General features: G+C 40.2%; 1 protein-coding gene across 1 annotated transcript in view; it reads left to right on the forward strand.

Moving 5' to 3' along the window:
- The window catches only part of DACH2 (dachshund family transcription factor 2), a gene marked incomplete at its 3' end in the record, with an annotated part of 1,102,952 nt that overhangs the window by 507,791 nt on the left and 577,392 nt on the right, over positions 1-17,769 (forward strand). The window contains exon 3 of the mRNA XM_042782975.1: positions 13,509-13,621. Within this exon, the coding sequence (XP_042638909.1) occupies positions 13,509-13,621 (113 nt within the window). The remainder of the gene's footprint in view (positions 1-13,508; positions 13,622-17,769) is intronic.

Here is a 17,769-nt window from a genome sequence, read left to right on the forward strand (position 1 = left end):
CTAAGGCATTTGACTGATAACCAGAAGGCTGGTGGTTCAAACCCACCAGCCACTCCTTGGAAGGAAGGTTGGGCAATCTACTTCTGCAGTGATATTGCCTTGGAAACCCAAGGAGGGGTCGTTATGAGTCGGATCCTACTCAATAGCAGTGCGTTGCGTTTTATCTATCTATCTATCTATCTATCTATCTATCTATCTATCTATCTATCTGCTGTTAGATGCCATTGAGTCGGATCCAACTCATTGTGACCCTGTGTAGAACAGAACAAAACACTGCCTGGTCCTAGGCTATCCTCACAACTTTTGCTGTGCTTGAGCCGAACATTGTAGCCACTATGTCAGTTCATCTCATTGAGGGCATAGACACACACACACACACATAAAAAAACAAGAAATTCTCATAACAATAATTGCAGTCCTCATTTCTGCAACTGGTCATGTGGTCATAGCTAGTATTTGGAACTACCTTCTTCCACTACCCATTCCATATTCCCTTTGCCCTCAGCAAGCACCTCAAGTAGTCATGGTTTAGGGTGACCTAAACCTTCATTCCTGAAGTGTCTCGGCCTCTAGCAGTCATGTGGAATTGGGGTGATGTAGTTTTCCATTGACTTTAATCACAGGGAATGGTAGTACTGAGAGACTTCCTAAGCGTCTTGTATTTCAGACATCCTCTTCTTTACCTTCATTACGTAATAACAGTTTTATTTCCCCTTAGTAATCAGGATCAATCACACTAGCCAATATGGTCACTCCTTTCTTTGTTGACTCAGAGGCATGAGGAGACCAAAGTGGCCAGGTAAAATTCTGAACTTCCAGTTCAGTGGGATCAGGATTGTGTTTTTTGGTAGGAGCATTCCTCTCTTTGGAATTAAGGCATCTAGACCAACAGAACACAGGGTCATGGGGACATGAAGCAAAAATTTGAATGTTTGTCAGTGAGTGGGACTAGTAACTTGAAATTTGTCTACAAATATGGAGGGCACTGTGAGACCAAGGGAAAGCAGGCAACTCCAAGGGGGGTAGGAAGGAGTTTGTAGAGATACTTACATATGAGGCAGGTCCTGTGTGGTGGCAGGACCAGTTCACTTCTCCATGCCCCCCAGTGGGAGATAGTTTTTTTATGGCTGTAGTGAACAAAAGTGGCTTCAAGCCAGAATTTTGCACTGTCAAATCAACCCCATTAGAACTTACATAGGAGTGATTTAGAAAGCAGAAATGAGCTATTAGAAAGCAAAGGGTGACCATATTCAGCCTTGCAAAGCCTGTTTCCATTTCAGTCCAACCCTAGTAGCTGGTTTTTACAATCTGGCACATCCCCCCTCTTCTGTAAAGTCCCTGAGGGCTCTGAAGGGAGGTGTTACCACTAGTTAAGGTAGGTAACACTGTTGTAACTGGAGGCACAGACCATAGGAGCAATATAGACAAACACAGCAGAACAGCCAAACATCCAGGAAAAACAAAGACTCGGCAAAAATACCTCGCCAGCCAGAGAGGAAGGAGGAAAAGCAAGTACCCACAGAAGATCAGCCATCTGGTGTGTCCAAGGCCTTTATCTGTTTGTCCATATTTGTCAAAATAGATAGAGGCAGGTTTCCCCAGCTCACCCTCTTCAGGCACCAACCAACCTAAACCATCCCAGAGGTGGTTGAACATCCTCTCATGGCTGTAACCAGAAGGCATTTCAGTCTGTTACCAAGATGCAGGTTTCCATGACAGTCTGAGCCCAGGAAAAGGTAGTATTGTATCCTCCTCTTCTGTTGTACCCCACTTAGTCACAGAGGCCTGAATACACCCTCACATGTCTCCCACAGCTACCCAATCAGTTCTAGCCAGAGGCTCTAAGCACCAAGACATGACTTCAGTGCTTAAAAAGGGGAGTTATCCACAGGTCCAGTGTGGTAGTTAAATTTGTATGTCAACTTGGCAGGGCCTGGTTGAGGGGCTGGGCAGCTGGTGGTAGTTATTCCCCATGATGAAACTGGCAATCAACTCCATGGTGGGATCTACCACAAGCAGCTGAGGTATACCTTGGGGTATGTGATCTGCTTCCCGTATATAAGAAGCAGCTTTGGGAATGATCTCTAGCTTATGACACGCTTGGACCCTGTATGTAGCTGTGTCGTTGTTCAGCAGCCTGCCATTCTCTGCCGACCTTGGGACTTACAATGGACTTGAATTAATGGCCTGCCATGTGGTTTGGTAACATTGGGACTGTGCCTTTTTACATGTCAACCTTGGGCTTCTCAGCCTCGGCAGCCAGCAGCTGTCTGAGTGAAGAAATGCCTCTAGCTCCAGTGGGCTGGGAGCAGGAGACAGAGCTGGACCCCAAGGTTGGGGGGATTTCACCTAGCCCCTAGAGCCTGGCACTTTGAACTTGGATTTAAAGCCTCCAAACTGTAAGAGAATAAACTCTTGTTTGTTAAGGCCATCCCATTTGTGGTATGTTCTTGCCTGAGCGGAACTAGGTAACCAGAACATCCAGCAACTGCTTTTATGGTGGATTTTGGTGAAGCGATTAGCACACTCTAGGAAGACACTGGCGGCCTTAAAGGGAAGAAAGCAGAGTAGAACATATCTACAGTACAAAAGATCAATTTTTAATAGGTAGAAAGTGGGTAAATCTTCCCCTATTGGGATCATGCTAGTGGCTTCCCCTCAGATGTTGAGACAAGCAGCTACCTTAGGCATTTTCCCTGGCTGAATGTACCATATGTGCTGCTCTAGGGAGTTTGCCTGAGTGGTTGTGAGTAAAATCATCCATTTTGCTGTATGCCAGAAAAGGAGACCCACTTCCATTCTTCATGCTATAGTTGTTGCTCCAATCCACGTGAAGCATGACTGTTGGGGCCTTTCAGTCACTAAGATGTTAGGCCAGTCAGTTTCTACACCTCCAGAGGGAAGAAATAACCAATCCAACCCAGTCAGGTAACACACAATAAGCACCAATAAATGGTTCTACTTCTTGGTGCCAAGTCTTGAGGTGCTGGAGAACCATGCTTTTTGTTCCAGTAATAATCTTGGTGAATACAACTCTGGAGCCTGTGATGTTACTTGTATCATTTTTGGAGGGTCATCTGGGGCTTCTAGTTTGGCATATGGAGCAAAAGCCCCAGTGGAAATTGAAGTTATGACCCTCAAGCCTCAGGGAGCATTTTGGTCCACACTGCCAGGGAAGCCTTGCTTGACAATCTGCCTACCAATTTGTCATTGGCTGTGTTTCCTTATGTATCTTTCCAGGATTTTGGGTCAGATGGGCATTGGTATGATCACATGGCACAATTTTGTACAGCAACTACCGAATCAGTATACTTCACAGCTAGCCTGGCTCTTTGGCTATTTTCCCACAAACACTGGCACTATGATGTCTGCTTTTCTGGTGAATTCAGTGGGAAGCTTCCCCTTTTGGATACACCCTTCTAACTTGTGCTATAGCATCTGCTTCTTGCTTCCCCAATGATGAAAGAGGTGAATAGGCAGTTGCATGAAAAACAGGTTGGTCTCTGAGGTTTGTAGATGATCACAGATGTCCTGGCACAGAGCTTTCCTCCATAGAACCTTGGCCATTATTGTCCACTGCTCTTTATGCCATTGGCTTCAGGCAACTCACAGGTTTTACCCAACCAGGCAAGCTCTAGGAATTTTACTGCTGTTCTTAGCCCCTACACCTTTTGGGGATTCACAGCCCATCTTTTCTCCTGTAGGTGAGTGATTAGAGCATCCGGACAATCCTGTAACAGTGAAGTATCTTCAACAGTTAACATGTCATCAATGTAATGAAACCAATAGACAGTAGCAGAGAAAGGAAGAGTCAGGTCTCTAGCAATCATCCCAGGCCACTACTAAGGGTTTCCAACAGAGACATTATGTTTTGGGACTGCAGCATATATGGGGGGATTTACCTTTTTAAGTTTACTATAGTCCACTGTCATATGCTAGGACCCATCTGGTTTGTTTACAGGCCACACAGGGCTATTGAAAGCACTGTGGGATTCTCAGAGGATACTTACCTTTTTCAATTCTGAAATGGTTCCACTGATTTCCTCATGTCCTCTGGTCAAGTTACATTGTCTGATGTTTACCACTCTTCATGATGGGGCAGGGGTACCGATTCCCATTCCATATTTTTCCTCAGGACTGCTTTCATCACCCTTACCCACAGTTGGAATTCTTTCACAGAAGTAGTCAAAGTCAATCCCATGAGGACATCCACACCTAGAATATCAATGCTAAGGATGTCCAAACATAAGTGTACATTCAGCCCCTGTATCAGCCATAGGTAGCACCTGCTGCTTGTTTATCCTTAGCCAATGTGTTGTGACCTCTTCATAGGGCCTCTGGTCCCCTGCAAGGCCCTAACTTGTGGATGACCTCAGCCCCCACCCCTAGTCCCTAGGGGTCATGGTTTTTGGAGGCAAGAGACACTTTCTCCAATACTAATTCTTTGGTAATACTGATCTGGCTTCAAATTCTTCCAAAGGCTACTATCTTTCCTACTCCCATCCCAGAAACCACCAAGTCCACCTGCATCTACTTTTGAATTACTTTCAAGGGATCCTTGGATGGTCATCCTACAGAGTTTTCAGACTTTTTTTTTTTTTCTCTCTCTCTCTTCCCACATCACTAGCCCTTTCATTTTCAAGCTATGTGTACATGCTGCCGTAGGGTGGGATGTGTAGTGATACTTCTCATTTTCTCTTCCTCAGCTCCATTTAAAGAGACAACCACACTTCAATGGTCACCTTTCCTTTCTGGTAGAATTTCCCACAGAACTTTACCAACTAAGTGGTGGTATTGTCACATTGTCACAGAACTGGCAGGCAGAATTTCCAGTAGTAAAGAATTCATTGTCAGGCCTTGTCATGTTGAAGTTGAGGTTCTTTTTACTGAGTTTGGCTGCTGGTACTGACATGGTGCTGCTTCACAGCTGTGGATGTGAACAAGGGGAGAGGGGAGACAAGGGAAGGTGAAAGGATGAGCAGGAGGCTTCCCTATATACCACATGTGTGGGCACTCACTTGGCACTGTGAACTCCTCTCCCTCCCCATTACTCACTGCCCTTACGGCCTGATGGTGAGGGAGGGTCTAGGACAATGTGCTAGGCCTGGTCAGGGCTTCTGTTTATGGAGGTGAATCAGCAGCAGCACCAGTGGCTAGTGGGTAACAGTTGGGCTCCTTCACTTGTGCTCCATGCTCTAGCTCATGGCTTACTCTCTTTGAGCCACCTCATCCTCCAGCTCCATTTTTTGCAAATGTACAGGCAAACATCTCTAGCTTTTCATCTTGTTTGTGGAGGCTGCCATTCAGAACATCAGTCATGGCTACATACAACTGTCATGCATCCCTTTCTAACTGCAGTTCCTCCTGCAGGGTTGTTATGTGTACTTTAGTGGCTAACTGGGCATAGGCAGCCAGCTGAACTACTCAGAGCAATGGCTACTCCACAGCTTCCACCACTTTCCTAGCCTCTTTTCCACACTTATGAGGGTGTGGGCTTTCCCACAACTGTGCTATGCTGTGTGACATTTTTGAGGTGTCTCTACTCCTGTGGTGGTTCATATGCACTAAGTATATGAGCCAAAGCTCCCCTTAGGAGGTTGTTGGCCAATCCAGGATTTCCCTTAGCAGAGGCCTCATTCCCACTTGCCCTTTCTTCAGTATCCTGTCTGGCTCACCAATTGTTGAGACTTGGACTAATAACTCAAAATTTGCCTCCAAATATGGAGGGCACTATGAAACTGAAGAAAGAGGCAAGAAACTCCAAGTATAGTGGCAAGGCATTTATTAGGGAGATTTACATACAAGGCAGGTCCTAGGCAGCATAAAGACCAATTCATTCTCCATTTCTCTCAGTGGGAAGCAGGTATTTTTATGGCTATGGTGAACAAAAGTGACTTTATGCCAGGACTTTGGATTTCCAAGGCCACCCCATCAGAAGTTACATAAGAATGATTTAGCAAGTGGCAGTGAGCTATTGGAAAGCAAAAGGTGACCATATTCAGTCTTGAAAAGTCTGTTTCCCCTTCAGGGTCACCATGGGTAATAGTGAATGGGGCCACTCCCATTTCCACTCCTTGATTCCTGGACCCATGAGTCTTGGCTATGTGAGAAACAGCACCATATATAAGATGCTGATTTAAAGCATATACAGCATACTGGAGAACATTGCACCAGTCCTGAAAGGTATTAACATCCAGCTAGTACTGTAATTGAGTCTTCCAAATGACATTCCATTGTTCTATCAAACCAACTCCTTCAGAATGACGGGTAGCAGGGTAAGTCCAGTGAACTCCATGAGCATGGGGCAATTGCCTAACTTCATTTTCTGTGATGTGAGTTCCTTGATCTGGGACAATGTTGTGTAGGATACCATGATGGTGGATAAAGAATTTTGTCATTCTGCAGATAGTAGTTTTAGCAGAAACATTGTGTGTGGGGAAGGCAAATTCATATCCAGAGTAAATGTCTATCCTAACAAGAACAAAATGCTCCCCTTTCCATGATAGAAGTGATCTGGAAATAGAATTGTTAGTGTCTCTGAATTTAGCCAGACCTGAACCAATTTACAAAACTCATCCTTAAAATTTTATTCCTCTAGAACCACACTCAGTACTAAAATGTCATAGTCTGGATTCTCTAGAAGAACAAAACCAGTGAAATGTATATACAAAACCCCTCCTTGGGTTTCCAAGACGGTATCACTATGGAAGTAGATTGCCCAATCTTCCTTCCAAGGAGTAGCTGGTGGGTTTGAACTGCCAGTCTTCTGTTTAGCAGTCAAATGCCTTAGGCACTACACCACCAGAGCTCCCATAGGGAGATTTACTTCAAGGAAATCACTCATGTACTTGTGAGGAAATGGCTCATGTGATTGAGGGGTCTGTCAGGTCCCAAATCTGTGGTTCATTCTGCTTCCAGAAGACCTATACTGGCTAATGGAATTGCAGGGGCTGGTGAATCAAGAATCTGCAAGTCTGGTGGCAGGCCAGAAGTTTCTGTTGGCTTATGTCCCAATCCAGAGGTCAGGAGACAACAATAGTGTAGGGTTGAGAAAGAGTTTTGCAAGCAATCCTTTTTCATATTGGATGCAAGCCACACCTCCAAAGAAACTCCACTTTCAGCTGATTGGATGATCTTGTCAGACTACATAATGAAAGATGATTACATTATAATTCATTATGGAAGAGCAGCCAGTCCAGTATCATCTGTCAAACCACTGAGAATCATAGCCTAGCCAAATTGACACATAACATTAACCATCACAGTTGGTGATCTACTTCAATTGTAGAAATGTGAAGTACTGTTGAAATATATATCAAGTTATTTTATTCTCTGACATCAAGAAGCTGAGCTACTATGTCATTTCTTTTAGAGAAGTTTACAGAATGGATGGGGGAAGACATATCATGATAAATTAGGTTAAAGCATGGCCTGGACCTAGAGAAAAATATAATTTGTTGTATAGTTTCCCTACCAAACCACTGCCATTGAGTCTATTCCAACTCATAGTGACCCCCATAGCGTTTCCAAGGCTGTAAATCATTATGGAAGCAGACTGCCTCATCTTTCTCCTACAGAGTGCCTGGTAGGTTTGAACCACCAACCTTTTGGTTAACAGCCCAATGCCTTAACCACATTGCCACCAGAGCTCCTTAGTTTCCCTACACGTCTTCTATACATGTTATACCTAATGCTAATTCTATAAAGCTGAAGCTCTCAAAGGTTTTTCTCTTTTATGGGGTTGTTTGCCTTGTGTCTTTACAGTTTTGTTTTCAACATTCATGGATGATACATTTAGAGAGCCATTTAGATGAGAACTATGAAAAAAGGCCTATTTTATTTTACAGAGTTAAAAAAAACTTATAATTAAACTGAAAATGTAACAAATAATTGCCAACAAGCAATTATCATTCAATTAAAGAGTAATTACATGATTATTTGTGCCCTGTAAAATAAAGGATTGCCAAAATCAGTAACACAATTAGTATTTTAGCAGAAACATGATGCTGCAGTGATAGGCCTTTCAACCTTTGCCGATTAAATTGTCATCAAAATAACAGTTTTCTAGTTAAATTACCACATGCTTATTTGTTTTGATTAATATGTAAATATATGTTGGATGATAATAAAGCTCTTAAAGATAAGAAATACTGCAGAGTCATCTGTCAAGAATGATCTTTCCTTCCTAAGTTTTACAGTCCTCCATAGTTTTTTCCTCATGTTGTTACAAAACAAAACCCTGCCATTGAGTCAATTACAACTCATAGTGACCCTATAGGACAAAGTGGAACTGCCCTCATAGGGTTTGCAAGACTGTAAATCTTTACAGAAGCAGACTGCTTAATATTTCTCCTGTGGAGCAGCTGGTGGGTTCAAACTGCCGATCTTTAGGTTAGCAGCCAATTGTCTTTCCCACTGCACCACCAGAGCCCCTGTGTTGTTAGGGTTGTATTATTTGAGGTTCATACAGGAACTTTAGTGGTAAGAATGCATTAGTCCAGAGAATCATTATGTCTGAAAGTAAGAATAAAGCTATCTTACTTTCAAAAAGAGCTTTATTGATTATGGAGTACTTTCATAAATTTGATTCCAGTTATTACTCTCCAACCCAAACTCACTGCCATTGACTCAATTCCAACCCATAGCAACCCCCATTGGGTTTCAAAGACTGTAAATCTTTATTGAAGCTGACCACCCATGTTTCTTCTGAAGAGTGGCTGGTGAGTTTGAACCACTGACCTTTTGGTTAGCAGCCAAATGTCTTAACCACTATAACACCAGAGCTCCTTAATTTACTCTAGGGGCTAAGAGAAAAAAGAAAAGCATGTGACTTATTTTTGTTCACTGATAAATTTAAACAATTATGGATGCATATACTAAACAATCTTGGTCACTAAGAAGTCAATCAGATTTTAAATAACAGAACAAGCACACGTTTCTATCATTAGATCATACACTCCTCAGGCAGAAACTCTTCTAGGTTTTTACAATGTGTAAAGGAACAAAATAAACCAAAACCCTTGGCCTTGTGTAGCTTACATTCTGGTATCTGTATCCCTGATACCTAGCACCATGCCAACCACACACTAAGTGTGTACCTAGGGCACATTTGTTTACTGGATATCTAAATACATGATGATGTCACTACATACATGGGACTCCAGGGACCTTTAATCCTCAAGGGAATCTTGAAGCTTGTAGAACCTCCAAAAGAGTAAAAGAGTGGAATCTTCCCTAGCCTTCTTTACCCTCATCCATAGTCAGATTTGAGTGAATCATGTTTTTGAAGCTCTATAACTATTGGAGGAGCATTGATGGCTCAGTGGTGGAAGTCCTGACTTCCATTCAGGAGACTTGGGTTTGATTCCTGGCCAGTGAACCTGATGTATATCCACCACCCATCTGTCAGTGGAGGTTTGCATGTTTCTATGATGCTGAACAGATTTCAGTGGAGCTTCCAGAATATGACAGACAAGGAAGAATGGTCTGGTAATCTACTTCTGAAAATCAGCCAATGATCACTACTGACCATTATGATCAGGGCTACAATAGATGAATTTTGATAGACTAAGAGAAAAATGTTGAACTGAACTCAAATTATTAAATAATACAGACTTACTGGATTGGTTGAGACTAGAGAACTCCTCAAGACTATCACTCTGAGAGACTTTTTAAACCTTGAATCAAAACTTTCCTGAGGTCACCTTTTAGTTAAATAACAGTTGACTCAAAAAATAAAGAATATCACCCATGAGTACTATACTCCTTAAAACAAACAAACAAAAAAACCAGCTAGTCTGTTTGTCTCACTTTGTTGGCTTGCCTGTTGCTGTAATGCTGGAAATCTTGCCACTGATATTTCACATACCAGCAGAGTCACCACAGTGGACAAATTTCAGCAGAGCATCCAGACTAAGACAGATTAGGAATAAGGGAATGGCATTCTACTCCTGAAAAGGTCAGCCATTAAAAACCATATGAAGAGCAGTGGCACATTGCCAGATATAGTGCTGGAAAATGAGCCCCTCAGGTTAGAAGCATTCGAAATACAACTGGAAGAGCTGCCGCCTCAGAGTAGAGTTGACCTTAATGATATGGATTGAGTAAAACTTTTGGGTCCTTCATTTGGTGATGTGGCACTACTCAAAATGAGTAGAAACAGCTGCAAACATCCTTCTCATCTTTGCTTTAGAGTAATGTTGACCTTTTGGTCTCATGTAGACGTTTATTTGTTTAATGAAGTACCACTCTCACAGGTGGTGGTTTTTTTTTTTTTTTTAATGTGCCAATCTGTTATTTCCCTAAAAGGTGACCTCGGGGGATATTTTCAGTTCAAGGTTTAAAGGGTATGGCAGGGTGATGGTCTAAGGGAATAGTATAGTCTTACCTGGTCCGGTAACTCTGGATGTTTTAAGAATTTGAGTTCCATTACACATTTTTCTACCATTCTGTCAGAGTCCATCTATTGTGGCCCTGATCAGAATTGTCAGTAGTAGTAGCTGTGCACCATCTAGTTCCTCTGGGCTGAAGGTAAATGAGGCTGTGGCTCATGTGGGATATTAGCTCCATATACTGTTTTCTTTTCTTGGACTTTGGTTTCCTTCTTTCTCTTTTGCTCCTGAAAATAGAGACCAATAATTGTATCTTAGATGGCTATTTGCAAGCTGTTAAGACCCCAAATGCTACTCTCCTCACTAGAATGTAGAACGTGAACTTTGTGCACTATATTATGCCAGTTGATTGAGTTGTCCCATGAGAATAAGACCCTAGGGCATCTAATCCGGAGAACCAATCTTGCAACATGTTTGATTATGTCTGAGAAGTGTTTATAATTGTGTCCTCCAGGAATATCTATTTGTGCACATGCATATCTGTACATACACATACATATGCTTTTATCAGTGCACAGATATGTACCAGCTGTACTTACCCATACACATATATGTCTATATACATACTATGTCAACTATGTCACCATACACTTGTTTTTTGGTTATTGTTGATGTTGCCAAATTATATATCTCATATCCTTTAGTACAAAACTTTTCTCTTGTGCACTTTTTATTTACACTGTTTACTTTGACCAAGCTGTGGTCATTATACCTACATTTGGTACTACTTTTCCCTCTCACCAAATATAGCAAGTATCTATGATCTAGAGAGTGAATCTCCCTCCTCTTCCATCCCTGGTAACCACCAATATACATTAGTCTCTCTCTCTCTCTGTGTGTGTGTATATATATATATATATGTATATATATATATATATATAAATTTCTTCTTATGAAAGAATGATCATACATTATTTGTCTTTATAAGATTGACTTATTTCATTTAGCATTATGTCTTCCAGATCTATCCCTGTTATATTATGTTTTGTGGACACATCACTGTTCTTTGTGGTTGCATAGTATTCCATTGTGTATGTACCACATTTTACTTATCCATTTATCTGCTGAAGGGCGTTTAAACTGTTCCTATTTTTTCCTATTCTGAATAATGCTGCCATGAACATATATATATATATATGGCATATGTCTATCCATGTCTCTTTTTATTAGATCACTTGGGTATAAATCTGTTGTTGTTATGTGCCGTCGAGTCGGACCTGACTCATAGAGACCCCTCCTTGGGTTTCTGAGGCAGTATCACTACGGAAGTAGATTGCCCTGTCTTCCTTCCAAGGAGTGGCTGATAGGTTTGAACCGCCAGCCTTCTGGTTAGCAGTCAAGTGCCTTAGGCACTATGCTACCAGAGCTCCCAGGGTATATATCTAGGAGTAGGATTTCTGATTCATAAGATATTTCCATTTTAGTTTTCTGAGGCATGGGCTTTTTTAATTACTAGATGCACCCTAATGTACATTCTTCAGTGATCTGGAGACCTTTTAGGACATTTGAAGTAAATAGCAGATTTCTCTTATCTCCATTCCTTAAAAGAGCTGGTATTAGATTCCATCAAGTTAGTTCTGACTCATAGTGACAGTATGTACAACAGAATGTAATACTGCCTAGTCTGGCATCATCCTCATCGTTGAAATGTTTGAGCCCATCATTGCAGCCACTATGTCAGTCCATCTTTGGAAAACTACCATCTGTGGAATGACAGAGGTTAGGAAACCACAAAACAGGACAAGGGCAAGCAGGATAACAAAACTGAATAAAATAAAATAAATTATGGCTCAGTATTGAATAGAAAAATATAGAAAGGAGCCAGTTTATAAAGTTGAAACATCAAATGAGAAACACAGTCTTTTCTGCTAGGTTGATATACAATATTGATGTACAATGAAAGAAAATAACACTTGCACAGTGAATGAAAAATGAACTGGATAATGGTACCTCTGTGTAAGGTTGCTAGAAGTTGTCTTCATTTAAAAGCAGAGTTTATCTTACATTGATGGAGCACTTTGCTACTGCAAAGTTGATAGAGTGAGATTTAACTTAAATTTCTTTGTGAACCAAAAGTCATTTTTGGAAATGTTTTCTATCTGAACCTCATATATTTTTGCAGCTTAGTTATTTAATATAGTATCTTGGAAATATTTTGTCAAAAGCCCTGTTATTCAGTTTTGTAAAATATATTCCTACTAAAAATCAACAGGAATATCTTAGACAACATTAGAAAGTAATATTTGAAATATATTGGATGACTTGAGAATGGCTTAATCCTAATGTTTTACGATTTATAAATCTGATTATGGTGACAGTTTCCAAACGATGTACTGAGTACACTAACTGTATTCAGGCACAAGAGGGAGGCAGCAGATACTGACTTTTTATATCATTATGGTATGGATTAATATATGCAATTGCAATTCCTAAACTGCTCAGAAGATGAAGAATGTACAAATGGAACAGGTTACGTTTTTTGTAAGTGTAACCTCAACTCATCACTCATAAACAGCAATCAATCTGTGAGAGAAGACAACCTAGATTGCAAAGGTGAATGACTATTGGTACAGTTACTCCAAGAGAGGGTGCTGCTTGCTATTTCTACAAATGTGTAGAAAAAAACCTACTGAGAGTGGGAGTTCTTTGTTCCTTGTGTTCTTCCAGCAGCTGCAGAAATGCTAATAAACATCAGATTTTATTCAACACCTCTCAGCTCTTTACCCCTCATCTCTGGCATGCAGGGCAGAGAGTTAATCACTTCGCGTTCCATCCAATCTTTATGTCACTATCTTTATGTCACTATCTCAGATCTCAGTAACATGTATTATTAATACTAGGGATCAAGTGTAACTCTAAGAACAGGGGATAATTTGGGATTTCCTCACAACAGGTGTTCTGTATTGCTGTGTGCGGGCCTGTAAGTGGAATCAAAACTAGAAATTGATATCGTATGGGTTTAATGTTTGCTATAACTATGCTGGGAAATTTAGTGGAAAGGAATCAGTCTTGGTAATTAAACAGGATTTAGAAGGCTAATGTAGCAAGTGATTATATATCCAAAAAGAGAGTAAATTTTTAACCTGATTTTTTGTTTGTTTTTCTGTTTTACAATAGCTCAAGGCCTGGCAGGCCCCCCAAGCGCTCTCTGGGAGTGTTGCAGGACAATGCCCGCCTCCTGCCCCATGCAGTCCCAGGCCTCTTATCACCAGGACTTATCACTCCAACAGGTAATAAAATCCATCTGATGATCAACCTTGTTTGTTCACACTGCCAAGCATTTGAAGTAAACTAATATTGATCTAACCGTCTTGTCCTTCAGAGCTTTTCAAGCTCTGCTAGAGGTTACATTATTGAATTTTTTGAGTATTCGTGAAAACAGTTTTGTTACTCCACAAACTTATATCAAATGGACATTATTTTTTTAAAAAAATAGTCATTTCCTTGCAATGAATACCTTTCAGGGCCTTAGTGTGTGTGTGTGTGTGTGTGTGTGTGTTGGGGGGTGTTGGGCACTGGCTGAAAGAGCACTATCCCAAAGCCTTTTATAAGATGCAGAGTACCTGCTAACTTACATGTCTTAGTTATATTATTTTTGTTTTCTGGAGTTCCGGGCATCTGTGTACATTGTCCAAGGTTATAAATGTAAAAAAAAAATTACTGTTTGGTAATCCTTATGATTAGAAAATGTAGGTGGTCCTAGTCCCGAATGTTAATTCAGTTCTTTTCATTGAACACTGTAATAAACAATGTTCTCTACAAATACTGTCCTCATAAGTTACTGATGAACTTTCTTGAGTCTCTAAATAAGTATCTAAAATTACACAAAACACTTGAAATATTGAAATATATTTATCTAATTGAACCCTTAATATATCATTTAAGCTACTATGCTGTAAAAATGAATTTAACAACAATGAGATCTTTATGTATATCTTCAATGCTACAAAACTTTATTTAGTACCTACTGTGTGTTAGGTACAGGTTCCTAGGTAATAGAAGAATTTATAAGTAGTGGTCCTTGTCACAGTAGAATTCGGGATAAAGGCATGTAACCTAATAATTGAATTACAGTATGATATAGGGCATAAAAGAGGTGCATGCACAGTGCTGCAAAGTTATAGAGATGGAAACACTAAATCAATCTGGTAAATTGGGTAATTCTCACAGAGAAAAGAAGACAGAAAGGAGTATATGCAGATATACACTGATGATAAACAACTCAGGATGTTGGGAGGGTAGCATTTAAATTAAAGAGTATATAACACAGATTTGAGGTGGGAGACTCAGAAGATGTGGCTAAAATAGAAAGGGAGGGAAAAACCAGCTTGTGAAGGACTTTGTTTATCATGTTAAGCAGTTTAGCTTTTCCATTGTACACCAGTGGTTTTCAAAGAGTTTTTTGAGGAGCTTTAGTGTATAGCAAGGAGCTCTGGTGGTGTAGTGCCTAAGGCATTTGACTGCTAACCAGAAGGTTGATGGCTCAAACCCACCAACCATTCCATGGAAGGAAGACTGGGAAATCAACTTCTATAAAGATTTACTGCTTTGGAAACCCAAAGGGGGTTGCTATGAATCGAAATGTACTCCACGGCAGTGAGTTTGGTTTTGGTTTTAGTGTCTAGCAGATGTTCCTTAGTGACTGAAATGGAGTCAGTGGTGCACTTCTGGGATTGCTATGTCTGATTCAGTTAGAATTTTAAATACTCAAGTTCACATAGGATTCTGTTACAAAGCAAACAAACAAAACAAACAAACAAAAAAGCATACAAAAAAAAATGCTGGAGGTTAAGAAGCCTTGCTATGTAACTCATAGTAAATAACTACATGCACCTTCCCAGCCACTCAAAACCAGGCCCAGCCAAGTTGACACACAACCTTCACTACCACAACAAGAATGGAAGGGGATGAAATGAAGGAGGGTCAGCTGCAGCAGTTCATGGGAGAAATGCTGAGGACCTAATCTAAGGCAAATTCCATTGACTGAAAAAGAGTGGTTTAGTAATTAGAATTAATCACACTTGTTAATTGATTAAATGTCGAGGGTAGGAAGGTGGAGTCTACGATGATTCTTGCCTATCTTGAGTGATATGTTGGATGAGGGTGTCATTAACTCAGAGAACTTAGGCAGAAAATTAGTCTTGGGGTGGGTAATAATGAACTTGGTGATTTTCAGTATTTACAAACAAATTCTGGAAGAAAACAGCCCTGTGCATATAGGTGAATGTAGGAGGGATAACAGTCCATGGCACATGCATTGCTGCTCAATAAATGATAATTTATGTCTTGATTTATAACAGGCATTTCTAGAGCCTAGAAATGATATCATTTAAATAATCAGATCTGGGTTCTGGTTTTGAAAGAATGTATGTTGTTGTTGTTATGTGCTGTCGAGTTGGACCCAACGCATAGCGACCCCTCCTGGTGTTTCTGAGGCAGTATCACTACGGAAGTAGATTGCCCCATCTTCCTTCTGAGGAGTGGCTGGTGGGTTTGAACCACCAGCCTTCCAGTTATCAGTCAAATGCCTTAGGCACTACGCCACCAGAGCTCCCGAAAGAATGTATAGATGAAAAAAAAAAAAAAAAAAAAGAATAAACATTAGGAATTTAAGAAAAAGCTTTAGAATATACTGAGATACTATTAAGTACCAGGCATGAGTTCTAAGTGTTTTATATATAATTAATTTAATCATCATAGTGCATTGCAAATATTATCTTCATTTTTCAAATTAATAATCTATGGCTCCATGAGGTTAAATTAATTTATTAGGGTCACAAAGCAAGTGAGTAGTGGAACTGAATTTTAAATCTAGGTCTTTTTAACTCCAGAGCCCATACTCCTTATCATCATAATATCTATTAAAAACTCTGAGTTTTTAATTTTCTTCATTCTTCTTTGCTCCGGATGAAGAGAGATGAATTGTTGCATATTAGACAGCCACTGGCAAGCTTTTAAGACCCCAGTCACTGCTCAACAATGTAAGATGTAGAAGATTGTCTTTGTGGACTATGTTATGCCAATTGACTTTAGTGTCCCTGAGACTATGGTTCTGATCCTTCATACCCAGCAATTCATTCCCTCAAGGTGTTTGGTTATGATGAAGAAGTTTTCATAACTTTGCCCTCTGTATGCTTTACTACATTTATGGATATATTTGCACCACATATAAATATATAGGTAGAGATATCCTCTGTCACTCCTATATATATTCATGGGTGTAGTCCCATTTTCCTTCCAACCTCTGTGCAGATAGAGTATCTATCTATGTATCTACTCTTAAATTATTATTATTACTGTTGTTGCGGGATTTTGTATGTAATAGTATTCACCTTTGTTGCCTTTAACTCTTGTGCTTCTCCCTCTGTTTTCTACTGCCTTGATCATTTTGTGCTGACCTCCTCCTAATTGTATATTGCCTTTCCCTTCACTCAAGTTAATAAATATCTGCTCTCTAGTTGGTGATTTTCCCTCCCTTCTCCTCCCACCCCTGGTAACCTTCAAGAAAGATTTTTTTTTTTTAAATTGTGATTTGGGTGAAAGGTTACAGAGAAAATTCATTTTCCATACAACAGTTCATACATATTTTGTTTCATGGCATTGATTGCAATCCCCATAATATAGCAGCTTTCTTCCCACTTCCTCCCTGTGGTTTCCTTTTTCCTGTATCCTTCTTTCCTATCCATTCCTGCCCTCTGGTTTTCTTCCTGTGCAAATTGCAAATTCTGCCCTTCTGATCTCCCATGGTTGCTATTATATATATATATATATATATATATATATATATATACACACACACACACACACACACTTATACATACACTATACATACACACACATACACATATACATACACACACACACACATATATGTATATATATAGAGAAAAGAATGATTCTTCTGTGTGTAAACCTTTTCCTAACTTTTTACAGTAGTGGTCTCATTCAATAATTATCCTTTTGTGATTGACTAATTAAGCACAATGTCCTCTAGGTTTATCCATGTTATGAGGTGTTTTGCAGATTCATTATTATTCACTAACATTGTGTAGTATTCCATTGTGTGTATCTGCTGTAGTTTGTCTATCCATTCATCTATTTATGGGCACTTAGGTTGCTTTAATCTTTTGCTATTGTGAATAATGCTGTGATGAACATAAAAAAAAACCCACCTCACTGCCATCAAGTCAGATCCAACTCATAGCGACCTCTCTTTGGGTTTCTGAGGCAGTATCACTACGGAAGTAGATTGCCCAACCTTCCTTCTGAGGAGTGGCTGGTGGGTTTGAATGACCAGGCTTTTGTTAGCAGTCAAATGCCTTAGGCACTATACCACCAGAGCTCCTGTGATAAACATGTGTGTACATATGTCTTTTCG

The sequence above is a fragment of the Orycteropus afer genome, unplaced genomic scaffold, assembly GCF_000298275.1.
Source record: "Orycteropus afer afer isolate SDZICR_OR568_19922 unplaced genomic scaffold, OryAfe1.0 scaffold00544, whole genome shotgun sequence".
NCBI lineage: Eukaryota > Metazoa > Chordata > Mammalia > Tubulidentata > Orycteropodidae > Orycteropus > Orycteropus afer.